Below are 22,936 nucleotides of genomic sequence, written 5' to 3' on the forward strand. Positions count from 1 at the left end.
ATTGCTTGGAAGAAAGAATAAAATATCCTTTTGCATGTCTTTATTTTAACATGTGGCAATCCAAGGCTTAAGAATCAAAAATTAAAATATTTTTGGGAGAGGACTGAAGCAATATATGTTTCTGCCATGACACAAGAAAATAATAAACTAAGATAAAATCAGTATAGAACTTGTCCCCCTGTACTCGGCACTGGTGTGGCCGCACCTCGAATACTGTGTTCAGTTTTGGGCCACGCACTACAAGAAGGACATTGAGGTTCTGGAGCCTGTCCAGAGAAGGGCAAGGAAGCTGGTGAAGGGCCTGGAGCACAAGTCTTATGAGGAGCGGCTGAGGGAACTGGGACTGTTTAGGCTGGAGAAGAGGCGGCAGAGGGGAGACCTCATCGCGCTCTACAACTACCTGAAGGGAGGTTGTAGGGAGGTGGGTGTTGGTCTCTTCTGCCAAGTAACTAGCGATAGGACGAGAGGAAATGGCCTCACGTTGCACAGGGAAGATTTAGATGGGATATTAGGAAAAATTTCTTTACTGAAAGAGTGGTCAAGCCTTGGAACAGGCTGCCAAGGGAAGTGGTTGAATCGACATCCCTAGAGGTATTTAAAAGACGTGTAGATGTGGCACTTAGGGACATGGTTTAGTAGTGGACTTGTCAGGTTTGCGGTTGGACACAATTATCTTAAAGGTCTTTTCCAACCTAAATGATTCTGTGATTCTAAAGTTTCCATATTTGATTTTCATTACTGTGTAGCTCAGTAGCATATTCATGGGGAGTTGTATCTAATTGAATGTAAACTGTTTCTGGACAAACAATGCTTGTTTTGTTAATACACTGAACTTCTTTGCTAAACTAAGGTTAGAAACTGACATTAATACATGTTTCGGTGACTTTTAAAGGTGTGAAATTTAATAATTTGAATACTTAGTCCATGTCTTTTCCCCATGTTGGGGCAAAAGCATATGTCTTAGGGGGCTGGCACTCAAATCGTAATCAGAAATTATTCTTTGAACTCTTTCAATCTGCAGTCATTAATCTAAGTATCTGAAATCAACCTGCAATAAATGGAATGACTACATCTTTTTCAGGGGTGTCTTGGTGAGACTGGAAGGATGCAGCCATCCTGTTGTTATGAAAGGCTTGTGTGCAGAATGTGGCCAGGACTTGACTCAGTAAGTATTCTCAGCTCTTTTTTCCAACTTCTCCTTGCTTGTAATTAGGCATCCAAGCTCTTTCTTCTCTCGTTTACTTCTTTGCTTCTCGATTCTGAGTCTTGGTAGTTGTGAATCATACCTATAAGGGTAACTGTGAAGTTGTAGATACTAATAGGTAGGGAGAACAGTATTCATCTTGCCTAACATAGGTCTACTTAGAGTGCTCCTATAAGGAAATTTGAGAGGGAGTTTCCTTTAAAAGTTAAATTTCAGCATAAAGCGCTCTTTCACATTTGCTTTTAAAAAATATCTATATATCTCTATTGAGATTGGCTCATGAAATTGTTGCTTAAAGTTGAATGGTCTGAATATATTAATTCTTGATCACATTATTAATAGTGTAATCATTTAACAAAGTATATTTATTTACTGAAAAATTGCTGCTTGTAGGCAGGAATTGGCGTTCGTTGTGGATAAAACCAACACATGAAGAGGAAATAGGCAAGATCTGTGCTACTGTTCTGAAGTGTCTTAGTTTACTTCTGCTATTTACACAGGGCATTTGTTTTGTCACCCTGAAATTTTCAAATATGTGCCGTAGTCACAGATACATTGTTTAGAACTGTATTTCCTTTTAGCCATTACAGGGATTCATAACTAGGAATAGGGGTGAATAAGATGCTATGTGGGTACTTGAGTTACAGTTCACGTTACAAATTTATGACTTAATAACTGTGCAAACTCTCTTTCTGTGGAGATAAATGTAGGATAACTTACTACCTTAGGTAGAAAATGTAAAGAGCATGCATACAGACATCTATTCTCATCACAGAGTATCCTACTTTACTTTTTATGTACTCATAACTGAGGTTGAGAGTTGTAAGGTGTGTCAACAGTGACTTAAACCTGAGAGTTTTATCTGTGCAGGTGTAAATAGCTGTGAGGTAACATCAGTCTCATTCACGTGACCTTGCTTCATTTGTACTGTGCCTGAATGAGAGCTAGCTTGTCTCCAGTGCTTTCAATTTAAGGCTTCAGAACTGTTTTCAATTTTTTCATGAAATATTCTGCCATGGAACTAAAGGAATCTAAGCCTTAGGCCAAAAAGAAAGCAAATTCAAAAAATAATTGTTTTTCTCTTTTGCTCTGTCTCATTGCTGATACAGTTGGTAAAGAGAATGTTTCTTACGCATATCAAATTACTAATTCAACAGCTGTTTTCCAAAATGGACTGTATAGTAGCCTGGATTTTAGAAAGAATGTTGCATGCTCATTTCATTTGGAAGGAAATACTTTGGTTTCATTTTAATTCATACTCATTATTAAGAATTATTTTGTGAGCATTATCCCATAAACCACTGCAAGTGGACTGAATATTGAAAATGTTATGCAATATGTGGCCCAGTTAACGGTTGGATATAACTTTTAATGAAAATTGACTGTTAATGTTTTGTAAACAAGTATTATTTGGCAAAACAACAAACCTAACAAAAAGTTTGGATAATAGCGAATATGCCTTTGCCTGCCCTGAATGAATACTTGATTTGAGGTTTGGGTACAGTCACATCTAAATATTACTATACTGCTATTATTTCATTAAAAAACTAGATAAATTCAGGGTATGCAGTGAATTCAGTTTTCTCAATTAATACTTCTCTACTTCAGATAATGTCTTCATTTTATACAAAATGGCTTATAGATCTGGAAGAATGTATTGGGCCTGCTGAGCCTACATCAGAAGGCAATTCAAAAGCATCAATGCTTTTTTTGCTTGAAGAAAAGCGAGTACAGCCAGTTCACTGCCAGCTTGTTGGGTGTTAGTCAGTGGTGCATCCTTTCTGTTAAACAATTCTTATGCTCATTCACAAATGGTCTGAAAACAGTTCATCTTTTTTAAAGGCTCATTTAAAATACCGTTCAGTGTTATATATAAGATGTGTTCTGAACTCTGAAGCAACGGATGTAAGATGCTAAAATGTGCATGTAAACTTTAGACAAATAAAATACCTGTCTTTTGTTTCTGGGTATCAGTGCTTCCAAACACTACTGTGCAGTAAAAGCATATCTGTCTGTGATTGTGTCTGCCTCAACACAGCTCAGTAACATTTTTTTTCGACAGGAGCTTGCTTGTCGTGAACTGAAAACTGGATGAAGTTTAACTCTGGCTGTAGATCTGATACCAAATTTTGTCCTTGGGAGAATTAAAAGATGTGCATGTGTCACATAGGACAAAATTTATGTGGTAGTATTTTTAATGTTGGTGAACCATAAATAATGTCTTTAAAATTAGATATCAGAGTTCCCAACAAATTGATCTGTGTAAACTGGAAGTTAGTGATACTGATGCTATGTGGGGTTACTTGGTCAGTTTTCAAGGACTTTCATACTTGTGTGTGTACACACAAACACACTCTCTCTCATTCACATATATATATATATATATATGAGGATTATATGTATTCTGTATGTATTAATATTTATCTGTATATACATGCATCCATATGTCATATGGATATTATACAAGTAAGACTGTATGTGTAATATACAGCAATATACTCTTGTATTTACGTGTAATATACACATAAATAAAATAAATACAGGCACACACACATAGTACCTCATTCTGTTTGTATGATGATAGCATTTAGGGAAAAGTATGTATTGGGATTTTTTGGATGCTTTTCTTGAAGCAGCAGTCACATGTAAGTCACTCTGCTCTGCGTAAAAAGTAATCATGTCTATCCTTTGCTTAAATTTATTTCATAGTCTGGCTTGGAGAAAAGTAGATAATTGCATGCTGAGTGATTACAAAAAAAGGAAAGGAGTGATTTTAAATTTGAACGCTTTGGTAGTTATACTTAGTTTATAACTGTTTTCTAATGCCAATTGATACATAGATGTCTGTTTCATCTTAGTGTCATTTTTCATGAAATAATTATATGGAAGCATAACTAATTACAGTGACTTTTTGCAAGGTTTTTATAGTGAGCTACTTTGATCTCTCTATCCATTTTGTTCAGTAACTTGCATTAACAAGAATTTGAAAGAGTGTATTAGTCAAAATAGCTCTTTTTAATCATAGTTTTTTGGAGGTGACTAATTTGATACTACAGATTTCAGTGTGTTCAACTCTTCACTAAACTATTACTCCTTCCTTTGATGCTTCTTTACCCTTCGTGATTAGGATACGAAGCAAGCATGGAAAGCAGAATGTGCCATTATCCACAGCAACTGTGTCTATGGTTCACAGTGTCCCAGAACTGAAAGTTAGCTCTGAGGTAAATACCATCATGCTTTCTTCATTCATACCTTTCACTGTAGCTCCACAACTGAGAAACTTAATTATAGGAGTTTCTTCAATGTTGTATATACTTCATAGAAAAAGTTTGGCTTCCCAAGGAATTTGGTGTTGAACATCAGTAGCCCAGGGGTTTTGTGTGTTTACCCTAATGCAGATTGATTGTTATCAGGTTTTAGAATGTTTTTTTTAGAGCTGTGCACTGAAAAGATGGCACTTCCGTGACAGCAGCCTGAAAACTTACTACTTCAATGTTTTTGTCTCTAAGAATGAGCAGTTTGTGGAAAGTTGAGTTTTCTACTAGCTGAAATGTGTTCAAAGCTTGCAGTGTGTTTGAAACCTAGCTTCATTCTTCACTTTGAATTTGGTCCCACTAGATACAGTAAAGCTAGTTTGTTTGCAATTTACCTGTATGTTAAATTTATTTCATTATTTTTCAAATATTCCATTCAGCTGAGTTATCAAAATATGCTTATTCATCCCTCAGTTTATTTAGAGGAAAAAGCATGTTTATTTTGAAGATAAACATTGTATTTATCTTCCTTACCAACTTGATCTTTTTATGTTGCTGCGCGCTCTTTTTTTTTTTTTTTTGGGTAACTCTTCAAAGAACACCAATGAGAAGAAATGTGAAGATATAAGCAGCTGGAAGTGTCCTCATCATAGAGGAGTGTTTCAAAGGGCAATTTGCACTTCACTCCTGCTTCTTCATAATGTTTCGCTTAACTTTGCTTTTAAGTTTAGCTGTCTTGTGGGTAGCACTGCAGCTTGCTATCAGAAGTGGTTAAAGTGAACACAGAGTTTAATGTGGTACCTTGAAAGTTTGTAAATATGCACAAGAGGAGTAAACTTCAACTCAGATTTACTGGAGTATAAGGCCTTTGATGTCACTGCCCACATAGAACTACATAATCTAACTATTTATGTCTGAAGGCATATATTCTTTAAGCTCAGGTTGTCAGTTATAATCATTTTTGTCATTAGCAACTTCAGTTTAATACTCAGCCTAGTGTTGTCAGCCATATTGTACCTAAGTGATACAAAATTGCTAAATGTAGCAGCCAAAGTTTTCAGACCTATTGATGAATTTGTCCCTTGTGTACCCCAAAGCTACTGCTGTTTCCTCTCAAGACTCTTGGCCTTAATTCAGTGGTTACTTATTTATTAAATTTGGAAATTGTTGTGTTGAGTTTATCAATTTTAAAAGTTACTAGTGTCACAAAGATCTGAGAGTAGACTTTGGGAATATTTTTTTTCTGTAGAAAAATTGCTGACAAAGCTGCCATCACTACAGTTATGTTGAAGCATCATTTCTTATGCAGTTAGTTTGTAGCAGAACTTCTTCTCAAGTTTACAATACGCAAAAGGCAATAAACCTAATTTATTTCTTCTAAACAAAGTTAGTTGTGAATATTTTGTTACAGCAAGCTGAGCAACTAGGACGAGAAGATCAACAGCGACTGCATCGAAATCGAAAACTGGTGCTCATGGTAGATTTGGACCAGACATTGATCCATACTACAGAACAGCACTGCCAACAAATGTCTAATAAGGTGAGTGTTTGGTGTTAACTTTCAAGCTAAAGTAACAACAGGAATATTTCTAACAATATTTAAACAATGGTTCTTTAAGAAAACATTCTGTGGTTAGGTAAAATTGTAGTTGAAGAATAACAGAAAATGAGAAACAAGTCATCTGAAATGTGTTCCTTTTTTTCCCTACATTTAAATTGACGGTTTTCTTTCTTTCATTTATGCTTTCCTGCACTCTTTCATTCCAGTCACTTTAAGCAAGAAGTTTCAGGTAGCTATTTTTAATCTCTGCTTTCCTTCCTCTACAATTCACAAGCTGAGTACTCAGTAATGAGACCTTTTTCCCTCCAAGTCTGAGGCAGATATAGTGAATTACTGTTTGAAATCCTGCGTGTTACTACATCTGTCATTCCGTGAATATGTCTAGTGATTTTTTTAATTCGGTTTCATTTGGGGGGGGGGGAGTTTGGGTGTTGCTGTTTAATTTCTTCATGAAACACTTGTCATTGAACTGGTAGGGACTATTGGGTTGTAATATTTCCAATTTGGAAACTTTAAAATAAAAAGCATGTTGGAATGTGTCTACAGTGTCTTGTACAGGAAGATGCAAATTCAAACTCCAGTGTCATGCAAACTGCAGTTGCTTAGTTCCTCTTTCCTTCCTCTTGCCATTCTCTCATGTCCAGTAGGTTCAGCATGTGTTCACACCTGCTAGCAAAAAAGAACCTGTGAATATACTTTGCAATTGAGAGGAAAGGGAACAGTGAATATTCAGCATAAAGATTAAGAAACCTTGTGTATTTGAAAGGCTGTGTCTTCATCTGTATAAATGCATGATTTGAAGAAAAACATTTTTTAAAAGATTTTGAGATTTTTGAACTGGGATCTTTATCTGCAAACTTCCTTCCTGGTTTGCTATCTGATGGTATGTTTCCATAGACATAATATTTTTTCATTCAACAAAGTCTTTCTCTGAGTTCAATATGTACTAAAACTAATTTGAGTGAAGTTCACTGAGTAGTACTGATTGGAGTGAGATCCTGAACTTTCTGAGAAACTTCTCAAGTTGCTTTTTTCAGATTGGCTTGCCGTAAGTAAAGATTTGAATGAAAGTTACCTTGATCGTAAACTTTTCAACAGTGCAACTACCTGCATTTGAAAAACTTAGTGTTGGTCTGACTGGCATAGAGTAAAAATGTGCTTTGGATTTTACTCATTGACATAATCTTTGTGGCCAAAACTTGCTTTAGCCTAGTCAGATCGAATAAAAGTAGTGGAAGTGATGGAAGAGGGCACTTCGGGAATGCTGGCATTTTTGTTTGGTATTTTGATAATATGAAACATGTTTTTTCTTCTAGGGAATATTTCATTTCCAGTTAGGTCGAGGTGAGCCTATGTTGCATACTCGTTTGCGTCCTCACTGTAAGGAATTCCTGGAAAAAATTGCCAAGCTGTATGAATTACATGTTTTCACTTTTGGCAGCAGACTGTATGCACATACAATTGCAGGTGAGTAATAGGTTACATTTAACAATATTTATATAATCAGCCTTCATACTCATATAACTAGTTTTCTTTCTGTGATTGTTTTCAAGTATTTGTTCTTTGTTTTGTGCAAAAACACTGCCTAAATAGTCCTGTAAGCAGAATTCTTGGCTCGTTTACAAGTCAGTGCCTGTATGACGTGTAATTTTACAAATAATCCTTTTTTTCCCATCAGGCGTGTGCTTTTCTTGCTTCCCTGAAGGTTAGAGAATCAGATTGTGGCATGACAACTAGTGCCTTCCTATTGAATTAAGTAAGAAATGAATGCTGATGGGCTCTAAAAATGATCTGCAACATCAGTTGTCGTAGAAATCTAAAGCAACAGTTCCATAAAAATCAACAACATGAAATTATCTCCTCCTGTGGGGACCCCCCCCCCGCTGTTTCCTTTCACCAAAGGAAGTTTGGCTGCTATAAATCATTTTACAGTAGTTCTGTTTGTGTCCTGAAGCTGAGATGCGCTTATTTGAGGAAAAGCATGGATCTAGCACTATTTTCACATATTCTTAAGAACTTAGAAATATTTTCTCCTAGTAACTGAAAACTTGCATTTAAATTATAGCAATAATAGTCTATGGTGTGGCTGAAATGTTTTCTTTTTTCCAACAAGCATAAAAGAAACTTACCCTGTTATGCAAGCATAAGGGTCAAATTCATGTTAGGAGTGTGACCATGCGTTTAAACCGTAAAATTGGCTTTCCCCCCATCTGGAGTCTTCCTTGACAGAATAGCATTTTCACTTCAGACTTCCGCTTTATTACATCTGTCGGACTAAGACAATATAATTAACAATGTTTTAGGTTATGATTCTGCATGTCAAACTACTCTTGCTGCTGTTCCATGTCTCCTAGCTTTTTTTTTCCAAGTTGTCTTTCACATCTGCTTTTTTTGTGTCATGTTGCCACGAGTGCCTTGAGGAACACTATCCCAATAATCCCAAAGATTCCAAAACAGAAGAGTTTAGAAAAGAATTGTGTAATTAGAGAATTCTTTATGCATGTTAAATAAGCCACAGAAGATGCTTGTAATGACAAATATAAGAGACTTCTGTAATCAGAAAGTGATACCTAATGTGGTCTCCAACTAATTCTCCTTGAAAGAAAGTTCAGGAGAGGCATGTCCTGTACTGCCCATCCGAGTGAACGTTTCTATATTACTCAGTATTTATTGGCTGAGTTGTTTGAAGAATCTTCCTAAAGCTGTGTCAGTCTCGCTGTTGGATTTTACATGGTGTACTGCTAATACATTAATGCTTTTGTACTCTGCGTGAGTGTGGTTACTTCTTGTGTAGCAAAAGGGGAATGGTTTTCTTATACACAAGGTCTAAATATCTGGTAGTAAGAAAGTGGGTGGGCAATCTTCCTCACTTGGATCTATGTGCCAAAATCTGCATGTCACCTAAGGTCAGAAGATGTATACCAAATAAGGTCAGAAGACATATAGCAAATATGCTTCAGAGCCAGGGAGAAAGAATGAGTTGCAGAGGTAGCTAACTCATGATGTGTAAGTGCTTCCCCAATGACTGATTTTTCTCTCAATGTGTGATTTGATCCTCTGTTTGCTCATTTTAATCTCTGAGCTAAAATTTGGATTACCCTGCAGTCCCCATGCTGGCACAGACTGATACTTATAATGTGACAAGCCTCTTTGTGGGCATCATACTTGAGCTGCTCCATCTGTTCCATAGAGGAAATAGCCACCAAATGAGCAAATTAGGGTATTGCTGCTTCCTGACATCCCCAGACTTCTGGATTTTTGCCTGAAGCTGTCTAACCTCGTTAAAAGCATTCAAACTACAAGTGGATTATTTATACAGTGATGATAGTTTCAGCTGAAATATGTTGGCATGGAGAAACAGTTGATACAGCCTTTGGTCCACGTACTCACCTGGGTAACCAAGGTGCAGTAACGGAGAAATGTACAGCTAATACATATAGAGAACACTGGATGGCAGTATTGGTTAAATGATTTCTCAGAGAGTTCTCAGTTTGATATTTTACAGTTATCCCTATGCTACATAAAGGAAGGACTTGTAATAAAGCACCGGGAATCTTTTTCATAAGAAAACGGTTGTTTTCTTAGGTCCTCCATATACATCCTATATTTCTTTGTGAAATTGGAACTCTGAGCTGCTCCTTCCATGTCCTGGAAGGCTTTTTCCTCATTTTGCAAACAGATGACATCTTGTCAGTCTTTTTCTCTCATCCCAGCTGACTCCTATCAGCTCTTAAGTAGGATTAGCTGATATTTGTAAACACCACTTATGTCTGCTGAAGTCATTTGACTTTCTTAGTTTGACACATTTACAAAGTGGTATCTTGTAGTACATTTATGAAGATGAGTTTTGGATTTTATAATCTAGAGCTTCCTATAATGTTTCTCTTCTACATAATTATTTTGACCATTTGTTACTTAATTTTTTTTCCTACTCTGTATAAGAGAAGTTCAGTGTATTTAATACTGAAGTCAGCTTAAATGCTGGTTGTAAAAGTCAATGCCACTGTGAATTTTGAGTTCAGAGGCCGCTAGGCAACAATAATGCAAGGTGAAATCTTAAGATTTATAGTGAGATTTAGAAAGTAGGACTAAATTGAGGGCATTCATATGAATGGTTTGTTACAGCAAGTATATTACAGTAGGTATTTCAATAAATAATTGACAGAATATGTGCGTATATGTAATCACCAATGTCTGAAGGTCTCCAATGCTATTGAAAGCTTTTTCCAGGTTCTAAAGTAGGACCTGAAGTAGAACTGGAGGTGACCTGATTCTTCTGAAATTCAATCTTAGATTTATTTTTTAAAAGGTCTTCTTCAAATTCATGTTGGATCCTACTGTTATATCACTTCTACTAGGAATTGCTAATTAACTCACTCTGTCTCTAAGATTTGAGACTTCCCCAGTATGAGTTAGTTACTTTTCAACATTGCATCTTGTGATGGTTTTTTTAGTCGATATAGCCTTTTCAAAGATTTAAAGACAGTATTAACATACCATTGGAGAAAACAAATTATGTATGACGAATGAAATGTTACCTGTCATATCCCTGAAATGTGAAAACATCAGGATTATGTCTGCTATATTGATTCAATTGGCTAGGCAACACCCAAAAGAAACCAAACAGTTTAAGACATGTAAAGAACTTCTTTAAAAGACCAGTGCTGTTTCCCATATTGCTATTCAAGTAGCTTTAGCTTTGAAAGACCCAACTGTCTTAAGATGGGCTTTTATTTTTGCAGGTGCATTTCTGGTGAGCTGTATCCTCAGTGTATTTTAGTGAATTATCAAGGGGAAAAAAGTATTAAAATTAGTAAGTCTTTACCAAAGCATTATTGAAAAGCTCCAGAACACTACCTCATCTCTAATCCCTAGCAGCCAGGGTTTCTGTGTTTGGGCTTTCTTAGTTCAACTTCCCTTCTCTTACAGTTTTAGCTGGACAACGCTGCAACTGAATGCCTCACTGTGCTTTTTGCCACTTAATCAGTGCACTCCTGTCCAATTTAGTGTAGAGAGTCCCTGTGTATTCAGATAATTAGTAGAAGAGAATTTGGTTGGGGAGAACAACAACTTGTATGACAGCTTATGTAGTTTGTCAAAATATCTGTGTGTACGGCAATAAATCTTTGTAGCTAATTCTCTCAATTCATTATGCCTAGGTACTGCAAGGGTCTCACTACAGGGGATGATTCTACGAGTTTGCAGCAATTCTTAAGCATAGTCGGGTGAGTTAAGGTTGAACCTCTGTCCTTAACTCGGAATTTTCTTGCTTTTATGGGTTTTAAGTTATTCCAATTACACATTAATATTAAATACATACAGGATCAACTTTTCAGAAGTGATGACTTTTTTTTTTAATTTATACCCTCTGTTTTTGAAGACCCAACTTAACGTACTCGTGGGAGCTGGACTTCTAAAAGGAGTTCAACATGTGTTCTCTGCAAATCTCAAAGCTCCTTGAAAGAAAATTAAAGTTGGTCCTTAGAGTCTGTAGTGATTTTGAACTCTGGTTCTGGCTATAAGATGGCCACCCTTTAAAATAAAATAAAGTAAAAATTTAAAAAATTGTTCTCAGATAAGTATTGACTGCCTTGTCTTATTCATAAGAATGAGAAGTTGATGCTAACTTCAGTGCAAATTCACTAAAATGAAAAATTCAGATTAGCATGTAAAATGCCAGTTTCTTTCTAAGCGATTATGTGGCTGTGATCTCATGAAGATGAACTTCATTACTGGAGGCTAGGTTCAGCAGCATGTGCATGTGTGTACACCCAAGTCACCATTTTCCGAAATAATGGCATTTTATCTTGCTTTAAGATCAGCTAGCACAGCTTCTCCTGTTTTGTTTTTGGTTTGTCTTTTTTTTTTAAAGAGTGCAGTCAGAAAAGTTACTGCAACTGGGCCTAAATATTTCTAGGAATCCCAGGATATATTCATTATACATAAATGCATTAAAGTATTTGTTAGAGGTACAACTTAAAACCTACAAATGCAAGAGCTCCGGCTGAAACTGTCCCCTAACTTGCCCATTGTGCTTAAGTATTGCAGCACATTGCCGACTCTTGTGAGACTTCTCTGCAGTCCCTAGGCATAATGAGCTAAGGAGAGCATTTAGCTTTAAAGAACCACCTGTAGAGAGATAAATGTAAGTTGCAAAAATCATGTGTATCTATCACCTGCTGCATCTCTTTCAGCCTAATTTATTTGGCTGTCACAAATTTAGTTATTTTAATTTCTGTTTTGTTGCTACGTTGAAAGAAAATGAGATGGGATTTTTAAACTTAATCCCACTGCATTAGTTACAAATATTTGATCCTCTGTGCTTACCCTTTCCCCCATATAATATCTCTTACCTTAAAATTGTCTGTTAGTTAAACTGCTGTTGCACAATTAAAATAGCTGAATTATATAGAATAGAAACAAGGAACAAACATTTTGAACATTAACTTTTTAATTTCTTCTTTCAAAAGGATTTTTGGACCCTGAAAAGAAGCTTTTTTCCCATCGGATATTGTCAAGGGATGAATGTATCGATCCATTTTCTAAAACTGGGAATCTTAGGTGTGTATATGGGTCTTATGCTTTAAACAAAACAGGACAACAGAGACAGAATATGCTAAATATAATAAAAATTACTCCCTCTGTACTTAACATGTTTATAGTCCTTACTTATCTGCCTCTTAAATAAGAACACCGTCTCAATAAAACTGAGATGTTAGGTATTGGAGCATTTCATCTACTTAATGTGTTCTACTTAATGTGGTACTAGAACAGTAAGAATGTGCAGCAATGGCATCATGTTTTCACTTATACTTTTTATTCTTATAATAACCATATTTCGACTTTATGGCTTGTGATCTTGTATAATGACTTGTATGTTGTGGGTTTTTTTAATGAAACCAACAGTCTCAGTCTGAGGTTAATTCATACCTGAATATCTAGTATTTTGGCTTTCAAATGTGCTATACATCTAGCCGCTTCTGTTCTGCAGTGTTTCTTGAAATTAGGTCATCTAGAGCCTTGAATTCATATTCTAGTCTAAATTCAGGTTCTGATCTTTTTCAGAATATAAAGCCAAGATTTTTTCTAAAAGACAGATACGTTTGGTCTTTCATAAAGCTAGATAAAAAATTATTGCCCCCTCCCCATCTGACCATAGCAAATGAAGAAGCTTTTTTCTTCTCTTGCTGTATTTTCATATGCATGTGTATATCTTAAGTACTCTACCTCCTCTGCCTAGATGATATAAGTATTAGTACTTTTTGCTTCCTTTGTCTTAGAATGAATGAGTCTACTCTTTAAAAACTGTTCTTGTGTCTTTTTCGTAGATACATATAGAATAGTGTATTGTCCATGTGATAGCTGGCTTTGGGCTGTTCGTCGACATAAACTGTGAAAACTGGACTGAAATGTTGTAATGTTTTGTTCTTGCAAAGGCTTGTTGGTTCTTGCTTCTAGCCTTTAGGATAGAGATTTAAAACAGCTGTTTCCTTTTTTTATTAACTTTAATTAGTTTGAATATTGAATTCTGTATTTTGAATTCTGTAATTTTAATGTTGCTGGGGGGTTTTTTGTAAGTATATATATAAGTGTGTCCTGCAGACATGCTCGTGATAAACCAGAACATTAACAGAAACTACTTTCATTGATAGTATTAATTTATAAAACTGGATTCATTTTATCAACTGTTTTGTCTCTTAGAGATCTCTTCCCATGTGGGGATTCCATGGTTTGCATCATTGATGATAGAGAGGATGTTTGGAAGTTTGCACCCAATTTGATAACTGTGAAGAAATATGTGTACTTTCAGGGGATAGGAGATATTAATGCACCTCCTGGATCAAGAGAAATTCAAATGAAGAAGAAAGGTAATTATATAGTTTTTAAACCGCTTTTTTAAACTGCTTCTTCCACTTTTCAAATGTGATTGATGTAAGTCATTGGGATGGTCTTACTAGTATTGCTGTTGCGCTCAGATGAGCAATCCTAGATTATTGTAGTTGACAGAGTGCTCCTGCAGCACAAATGCAAGTAGCTTAGTAAAACTGGACTGTTCTTGTTGATAGCTTTCCTTTTGGTGGACTACCACAGCAAAAGTGGAGTAGTGGTAATAGCATTTTGGCTGTTAGGGCTGGAGACCTGATGTGGCAATACACCAGATTGTTCAAGAACATGTAGAGGAGGACAGTCTCTCTCTTCCCCCCTCCATGTAAAACAGGGCAGTTTTTTCTTTTCTGTAGGTGGTCAGGGAACAACTTCCTCTTCTTTCTCCTTTTCAGTCCCCTTCCCTGCCCCACTTTGGAACAATAGTTAATAAACTCTGGTCTCAACATACTGCTGAAAATGAATCTTTTGATCTCTGTGTACCTCCTCACCTAAATCATGCTAATAATAGTGTGGGACTTCTAGCATCTACTGAATGTGGTGTTCTGGCATTTGACACGAGAGCCATGTGTTCAGCAGGCTCAGCAGCGTGATACAAATAGTGGATTTAGAAGGTATACATCACTATGTTAGTATTAATTTGGGGGCAAAATGTATTTGAAAGACAAGGGCTAAGAAAGAATTGCAGGTTTTTTTCCAATTTAGCCAACGTTTTTTTTTAATTTAATATATGTGTCATCACTCTTTTTCCCTCATTGAACTACAGATGTCCAATATGGAAACAATAATAATGTACTTAAACTGAATCAGGCCACTATGACACGGGACCTCTACGCTTGACTGGTATTGTTACTTGCAGGGCAGGGACATGCACACAAAAGAGAGACAAAGTAGGGTGACTTCATCCAGTGTTCCTGATGGAATGTCTGTGTGCAAATTTCTGAATGTCTACAGTTTCTTTAATTGTCTCTCTCTTCTTCTGCAGACATCTGAAGACACATCCTAAAACTATTTTTCTGCCCAGCAGAAAAATGAACCTCGAACAGCATCTTTGTATTGCTAAAACATGTATATCTTTTCAACTATTAAAATAGTTATTTTGGTTATGAAAAATAGGAAATATATGAAAGCCATGGAAGTTTATAAAGGAAGTTCTTGTAGTTGTAGTTCTGGATTGGGACCTTCTGAAGTGGATTCTGCCCTATTGGTTTTTTTTTCCTTCTCTGTAGTAGTTTCATTGCCCTGAGATGTAATCGTAAAACTCATGCTACGAGATAAATCCTTAAATGTTTGCATAGTTAACAAATAATTGCTTATGACCTGTGTGATTTTTTTTAAAAAAAAAAAAAAGCTGCTTACACAGTTTTTTTTACAAAAGTAAAGTTGGTTAGGTTTGCTAGTTCTTTCTAGTAATCATTGGCACCTAAAGTATCTTAACTTTGAAAAGCCTAGTGTCACTTCTAAACATAGTGAAGTCTAACTGCATATGTAAACTGTGTGTTTAAGGAAAAAGAAAATTAAATTTTGATTAAGCTTAAAAAAAAAAAAAAACTGAGAAAATATGTATATGTTTTATTTCTTTCTTTCCTGTGTCTTAGTAAACCACTCTACAAAACCAGAGGCTCTGGATTCAGCAGTGACATCAGCAAAAGATGCTGAAGAAATAAAGAATGTTACATGTGTGGAAGAACAAAGCAATGGTCTCAAGAAAGCTACAAAGGACACTTGCACAGCAAATGGAAGTACTTCTGTAAGCAGTGAAACATCTGACTGGGATATGAACTCTCGAGATAAAGTTAATGCCCAGGACTCCTTAAATGATAGCACTGATCACAAAATGGACAGTGAGGTCACTAATGATTTGACAAACACAAAAGAATCTCAGAGTTTTTCAGAACAAGTTGATAGAACAATGATAGAGAAGCAGCAAACCCAAGACAAGACAACAAATGACTTGGACTTTGAACTGTCTAGTGACAGTGAAAGTGATGGTGGATTGGATACCAGAAAGTCATCCACTTCTGTATCAGATAGTGAGAACGAAGAAAAGAGAAGCTGGAAGAAATCCAAACAACCTCTGCAGGATGAAAATTTGCAGAAAGGGAGTTGCTCTGATGTGAGTGAGAAAAAGGATGGTCTGGTGAACCATTCTGGGGACACACAATCTCTACCTAGTGAAAATATTCATGACAAGACTGATCTTGAAGCACAAGAAGAAAGTGAACAGGAAAGCCTTTGTGATTTAGGAAATGGGTGTGCAGACAAGAAGGAAGCTGAAACAGAATCTCAGAATAGTGAACAGTCTGGAATTACTATGGGTGAGTCCTTAGACCAGAGTATGGAGGAAGAAGAGGAAGAGGATGATACAGATGATGACGACCATTTAATATACCTCGAAGAGATCCTTGTGCGGGTTCACACTGATTACTACACAAAGTATGATAAATACCTGAAAAAAGAGATTGAGGAAATTCCGGACATCAGAAAAATAGTACCAGAACTGAAAAGTAAAGTGTTGGCAGATGTAACCATAATATTTAGCGGACTCTACCCAACAAACTTCCCCATTGAGAAAACACGGGAACACTATCACGCCACAGCACTTGGAGCTAAAATTGTGAAGAATCTAGTACTGAGTGCTGATGATCCTGACAAAGCAACGCATCTCATTGCAGCAAGGACAGGTAGGTAAATGAGACTTGAGTTTTCCATAAGCTTTTTTCCTGTTACAGTTCATTCATGCCTTGAGCTGTTTTTTGTATAACCTACAGGCTTTAATGTAACAGAGATTAGAATTGAAATTAAAGGGAAGATTCTTCCTAAAACAGTTTAGAAGCCTTTTTTAAAGGCTTTTTTGCTGCTTTTTGATCAAGTGTGGCTTCTAATTGTTAAAAGGAGGATCTGCTAAATAACCTCTGATGTAATGCATCATGTCTGACTTCTTGGTTAAGAGTTGGTGTTACTGAGTCTTTGACTATTAAAGATGTTGAATAGGAACTTTAACATTTGTGTCAGAGAAGAGTTTATAGTGGTCTTGCTATAAAGTTATAGCAATGCTTGCTTTCTCAGTTTCTCAGATTTCACCTCTCATGGTTCAGTTCCACTTTGTATGGAATTCAAATGAATTATCTTAAGAGACTGGAATCTGATGGTACCCTGTCACTGCTCTGTGTGTAGCCTGTATATCTTTCTCATGGGAGATGTAATAGAGCTCAGCCTAACTTTTGATATGTATTTCACAAAGCTACCTGTTTTTATATAGTTATAATGGATAGGAATATACCATTTGGTAGCTGTCATAGAGGAGCTAACAGGCCACCACTAGCTTCTAGTACAAATTTTTATGTGCACCCTGACCCTTGGTTCCTTCATTGTTGGCCTTTTGAAGTTGCATTAGAATCTAAATATCGGATAATCAAAACCATGAAATCCAAAAGTAAAACTGCATGTTTTAGATAATGTAAAACTTCTAGGTAGTTTTAGGACATCTTTAAATGTCACAGGCGAAGAAATATACATCTATTGGATTTTTTTTCTTCTTAACTGCTGTTCATGTAAGCTTTCAGTACATTAGAAGCATCTTTGTTTCATCAGCTTATATGGAGTATATTTCCACTGGCTGTAATATAGATGTGTATACTTTTCTTGGACTGTGTGTGACTTAAGAAATGGAACAAGATATTTCTTATACAGCTGACCAGGAATCATTTCTTCCTGTTGAGGAGGCAGTGATAAAAAAACCCTCCGGTGTTTAGTGACTAAAAGGGGAATGTTGCAGTTCCTTAACTTCTACCCCTTTAAATATGAGTAGTGTTAAAAATCTGTGGATTAAACCCAGCCAATTTATCAGTAGATTGTGATATACTAATTAGCTTTTTTTTTTTAAATATTAGCCTAAATAACAATAAGGCTGTGTATTTGCTAGGCTAGTGTAAACTTACCTCACTTTCCAGTTATCTCACTGTATGGTTCTAGTGACAAAAAGCACAGGTAGCTTTTATTAAAAAGTTGGTAAGGCCAACAGTAGCAAGAAGGGGCTGCAGTATTGACCTAGTCAAGTAGCATCAGAATAAAAACTGTACCAAGGGACCTGCAGTGAAGTAGCAAGTTTGCATTAATTGTCCTGATATAGATATGCATTTAAGTAGTAAAAACAACCTAAAAACCAGAAGAGGCTGAAATTAGTTTCATCGAGATTAGCTGGGATTCTGATTTCTGAAGGTGTGATAGTTGAAATAGTGAATGGGAAGTGTTAAAATCAGTGGATGCATCAGTTTGGGACTCCGTAGTTTTAATACAGTTGCTGAACAGCTCTTTTAAAACTGCAGGAATAGCACTACTCTTCTCAGCAAACAATTACACAGGTTTGTCATATTTCATTGGAGACATAATAGCTGTCAATATAACTTATTATATAAGTTATATTGAAAGAACAACTTTCATGTTTTTCCAATTTCAAATTTTAAAATGCTTCATTTCAAAGTTGTTTTGTCTTGCACTAGATGGCTTCTGAATGTAGTTGTACATTGGATGCAACTATTGTGTAATGTGGTAAAATTGATAGGATAAATGTAAATGAGACCCCCCTCCCCCCTCCAAAATATGCATTTCTCTAGAGAACAAAATGTTGAATAAACGTTATGTTAAGGTACACAGCATATGATAGTGAGAAGCAGTTGAGGCTTTTTTTTGCTTGTTTTTGGAATGTGCAGTTTGAGGGGGGTTGTATGTTTTTATAGATACATATAAAAGTAGAACACAAGGATGTATATAAGCAAATTATTCACTACCTGCACATTCTTAGTGAATCATCCTCTAATGTGAATCTTAATACAAAAAACTATTTTAATTTTAGGTTTTGATTACATTAATGTGCTTTTACAGTATTTGAATTGAGTTTATTAACACGTTTAAAATTAACTTTCAGCACTCTTTTGAAAAATAAATAAATTTCAGACTTTTTGTCAAGACCTAGACTCTCCTTCAAAATAGTCATGTGATGTTGGTGTTGCTCTTGGTACTTAAAATATATTCAAATATTGCCTGCTGATTAAAACAAGAAATCATAAGAACACAACTATTTCTGAATTGCTGGGGTGAAAAACCTTTATTGTCAGTATGTAGAAGCTGACCCTTGCTTTTAGTAAGAAAAGAATTGCATTAACCAATTCTAAAAGAGGTAACTTGGCAGTCTTTTCTGCCTAACGAACAAGACTATTGTCATCTTTCATCATCACTTGGTAATTATTTCTGTAACAATGACAGTGAAATAGGGAGCTTTAGAGTGAAAAACCTGTATTCTCCAATAACCTTCTTTTGTAAGATTCTCAGGGATTGCTTGTGGTTTTGGTTTTATGATGGGTTTTTGTGTTTGTTTTTTTCAACTGAAGACTATTTTTTCACCTCTGGTTAGATGGGAGTAGTTATGCTGCATCATCCTAACTTCATGAGGCAAACTCTGAAGTTTAATCAGAGATTTTAAGGATATAAATCGTGTCCTGTCACAGCTGGATTTGTGATAATTCAGTGTCAACATGATTTTCATACTGATTCTTGTGTGGTTAGAGATTTGTAGAATTTGCTTTCTATTACAGCCGGTAAGCCATACAGATATTGCATCTCTGGCTCCCATGGCAAACATCTGAAGCACTGCTTGATGTCTAATTGCTGGTGAAAGGGGGAAACAAAAGCATGTCCCTTCTTGAGTTTTATTCAGAAGTCAATGACCTGAGAACAGACAATGTCATTCTGCTTCTTTTTTCTTTTTTTTTCTCTTTTTTTTTTTTAATGTGGTTGTGAAAAGGTGATTTTTAAAATGTACGTGTCAGTTCAGTATTTCTGGATGACACCACTAACAATGGCAGACTTAGGACTCAGACAAGCAAGTTTAACTTACATGTTTACTCTGTGTTAGCTGAGCTGTAGTAAATGGCATATACTTAATCTGCAAGAGCGGTGGGGATAAATACTGTTAGCTTTTCAGTTTTGAAGACAGAGGAAGAATTCGTCAGAGGAAATAGAAAGGGTAGTCAGTGTGAAATAGTCTTTTTCTCTAGGTCTTGGAGGGATGGGTTTTCCCCCTGCAAAGTGACCACATCATAGTTTGGTGTATGGAATGAACAGCTAGCGAATACCATTTTAGATTGTATTTACAGCATTCTTGCCAGCCTATTGCAGTAAATAATTTAAATTTCTTTTATTCTTTGTATATACTTGTCTTTCTCTGCAGATAGGCAGCTTGTTTCTCTGCAGACAGAGACACTCTGAATTCTGAAAATAAATAAATCCTTGCTCTTGGAGAAAATTAGGATTTTTTTCATTATATAGGGAGGAAAATACTATCTACCTGAACTACTGTAAAACACAAGGATCTCTGTGTCATCTAATCAGCTTTCATAAATCTGAGTGACTGAGAAAAGGCTACCCTGTAGTCGTTTCCACTTACCTATGGGCTGCATAAATCTTACTTTAGTTTTTGAAACATCTGCTGTTTGCTTTAAGCAACAGTAAACTGCACTGGATGATGAGTTGTTATAGCTGTGTACACACTTGGCTAAGCAGTTACCACACTATTTCATAAACCTTGTTATGTTCCTTCCTGAACAAATGAAAGGTACTATAGTTGATGTTTGTATTGAGTTTATGCTGGTGGAGCAGATAAATCTGTTCAGGTCACTTAAAAATTATTCTAGTGGGGTAGGAGTGGAAATATGTCAGTTTAGACCCTGAATTTTTTTCTTTTTCAAAATATATTTAATTCTGTGTCTTCTCCTATACTTTGAAAGCTATATGGGAATAATTTCCTTACTTTTGGTGACTTAGTCTATATCAAGTTTTGCTTAATACCATTAAGTATCAGGTTGCTTAAAATACCAATTGTACTATGAACTACGGCTTGTTTTTTTTCATCCTCATCTATCTAGTTAGAAAATGTTTATTCCTGAGTCCAGCTCTGAGGTACTGAGAGAGAAGAGAAAGCTGCCAGCTGATAAAGCCTTGTTAGCCTGTCCTATGACTTGGTGTGAGGTCTTCACCAGACATGGCTATGATGTGTCCACAGATTTTTTTTCTGAAGAATATTTTCAAAGACTGTCTTTAAAAAAAATCCTGTTAAGCACTGCTCTAAACTCGCACTGACCAGATAAGCCTGTTGCTGTTCCTGCAAAGCACAGTGCAATGTTAAAGCTGAACTCCAGACATAGCCTCCAAACAGCACATCTGTCACCATTTCATGATCACTTAATTCTTGTAGGACAAAACACTGAGGTCTGTACAACTTGTCTTAGGTTAACGTTGTTAGAGAAGAGCTTCAGGATTTGATCATAAATCAAGTTTTATATATAAAAATGGTCTGAAGAGAAATAAACTTTTAGTGATCAGATTTTCCAAGCAATGTCTGGCAACCTGACTGCAAACTGCCATAAGGATATGTTGACTTTGGTGTGTTGGAATCACGAGAGTGTTTTGAGAGCAACTCTGGTGGTCACTTACCATCGTGTACTTCGGTTTGTCCTGGCATAGCCTCGAGCCCGCACACTGGGTTCCTCATGGGGTGAGACTGAATTGGAGGGCACAGCCAGCTGAGCGCTCACGGGATTCGGTCCGCAGGACTGGGCAGAGCTAATCCAAAGCAAAACTCCCTGAAATGCATATGGGATGGGCATTGCTCCTCCAGCACCCTTTTGCCCTGCATATCTCCCTGTTGGGCTGCACTACTTGGTAATGTGAATGTAGCCAAATATGCAGTATAACATTTCTTAGTCTTCATAAACATACAGCTTAGGTCTCATTTATCTATGTTGCTTAAGTACCTAGTGTGCTTCATACTTTGGATAAGACAAAATAAACTGCTGTAGTGAAACTGTATGTCCTGGAGAACAGCTATAGAAGTTTATTGTTGCATTATTGATTTTGGTCACTTTTTAAATAATGAATTGTCAAGATTAGTAGGGGGCTTTTTTGTGTTTTCAACCTGTGCTTGCAAGTTCAAAAGTAAAATTGATGAGTCCCTTCCCCAGGTCTGAAAATAACCCTTTCCCAATATTACATACTTCAGGCTTAGAGGATAGATGTGGTGAATTTGGACCCTAGCTGCTTCATGTGGAAAGACTTGTGTGCCTTTTTAACTTTTTGGAACAATTTTAGACTAGAGTTTGTAGTAGGCAAAGGTGATTAGAGGAGAATAATGCAAAAAAGTCCAGAAAAACAGTTTTTCTCTAAGTAATTTTTAGCCCAGCTGGATGATTCAGATGTTCCTAACTGCATCAGAAGTGCTATTGCTTGGATGGATTAAAATCCTTTCTGTTGTTTCTTCTTAATAAGCATATTTCCAGAAGGGGAAGTTACACTGGGGAAAGGGAGAGGAGAAGGCAAGGATATTAAGTATTGCAGTACTATTTCTCCTACCCAGTTAAATTTGGTGTTCCACCAAATCTTGCTCTAAGAACATCATATGTGTGAAATCTTGATTTGTGAAGATGTTAGCTAGAAATCAAAGGCAGCCCCTGAGATGACACAGTTGTATTACCTCATGCAATTTTCAGTATGCTGGAGCATGCAATAGGCAGCTGCGCTTTAGAAATGAGGAGAAAGCAGAAAGCCTTGGTATTGTGGAGGTGAGAAAGGTAGGCTTTTGACCCTCGGGAGGTGGGTTTGGTTATACACTGGTCTTCATGTTGCCAGCTTTAATTTTATGTTAATGCCTTATACCTTTTGGAGCTATTGTTTCAGAACCATGAGAGTTTCAAACGTAATAGTGCCATTTTGGCTTTCATGTTTAAGGCTTCCACTGCAATCCTGTTGACTAGAAGAAGAATTTACTTAGCTCCTCAGCATACATCTGGTATGAAACGATCAGATATGCGTGAACGCAGAATGTGTGTGTGGAACAGGCAGCAAGGTGAAGCACCTGACAAATCATCAATGCAGAAACATCAGTTTTAAAAATAGTTGGAGGAAGCCATCTTCTCACGTAACTTCACAGGTTTAACATGAGATGAAGGTGCAGTCTTATGGTTTTGTTCAGGTTCCCCC

At 36.4% G+C, this 22,936-nt stretch overlaps 1 protein-coding gene across 11 annotated transcripts in view; it reads left to right on the plus strand.

Annotated features, from left to right (window-relative positions):
- The window catches only part of CTDP1 (CTD phosphatase subunit 1), a 117,736-nt gene that overhangs the window by 15,533 nt on the left and 79,267 nt on the right, over nt 1-22,936 (plus strand). For 10 of the 11 annotated variants that reach the window (XR_012672525.1, XR_012672527.1, XM_075142857.1 and 7 more), the window contains exons 2-8: nt 1,082-1,165; nt 4,332-4,425; nt 5,870-5,998; nt 7,336-7,486; nt 12,490-12,580; nt 13,721-13,887; nt 15,502-16,587. Coding sequence is in view for 9 of the 11 variants with exons in the window: in XM_075142857.1 (XP_074998958.1) it covers nt 1,082-1,165; nt 4,332-4,425; nt 5,870-5,998; nt 7,336-7,486; nt 12,490-12,580; nt 13,721-13,887; nt 15,502-16,587 (1,802 nt within the window). In the remaining 2 variants the exon portion in view is untranslated. Of the gene's footprint in view, nt 1-1,081; nt 1,166-4,331; nt 4,426-5,849; nt 5,999-7,335; nt 7,487-12,489; nt 12,581-13,720; nt 13,888-15,501; nt 16,588-22,936 lie in introns of those variants that run through there. The other variant, XM_075142858.1, reaches the window with a different exon arrangement.

Source organism: Calonectris borealis, chromosome 2 (genome assembly GCF_964195595.1).
Source record: "Calonectris borealis chromosome 2, bCalBor7.hap1.2, whole genome shotgun sequence".
NCBI classification, from domain to species: Eukaryota; Metazoa; Chordata; class Aves; order Procellariiformes; family Procellariidae; genus Calonectris; species Calonectris borealis.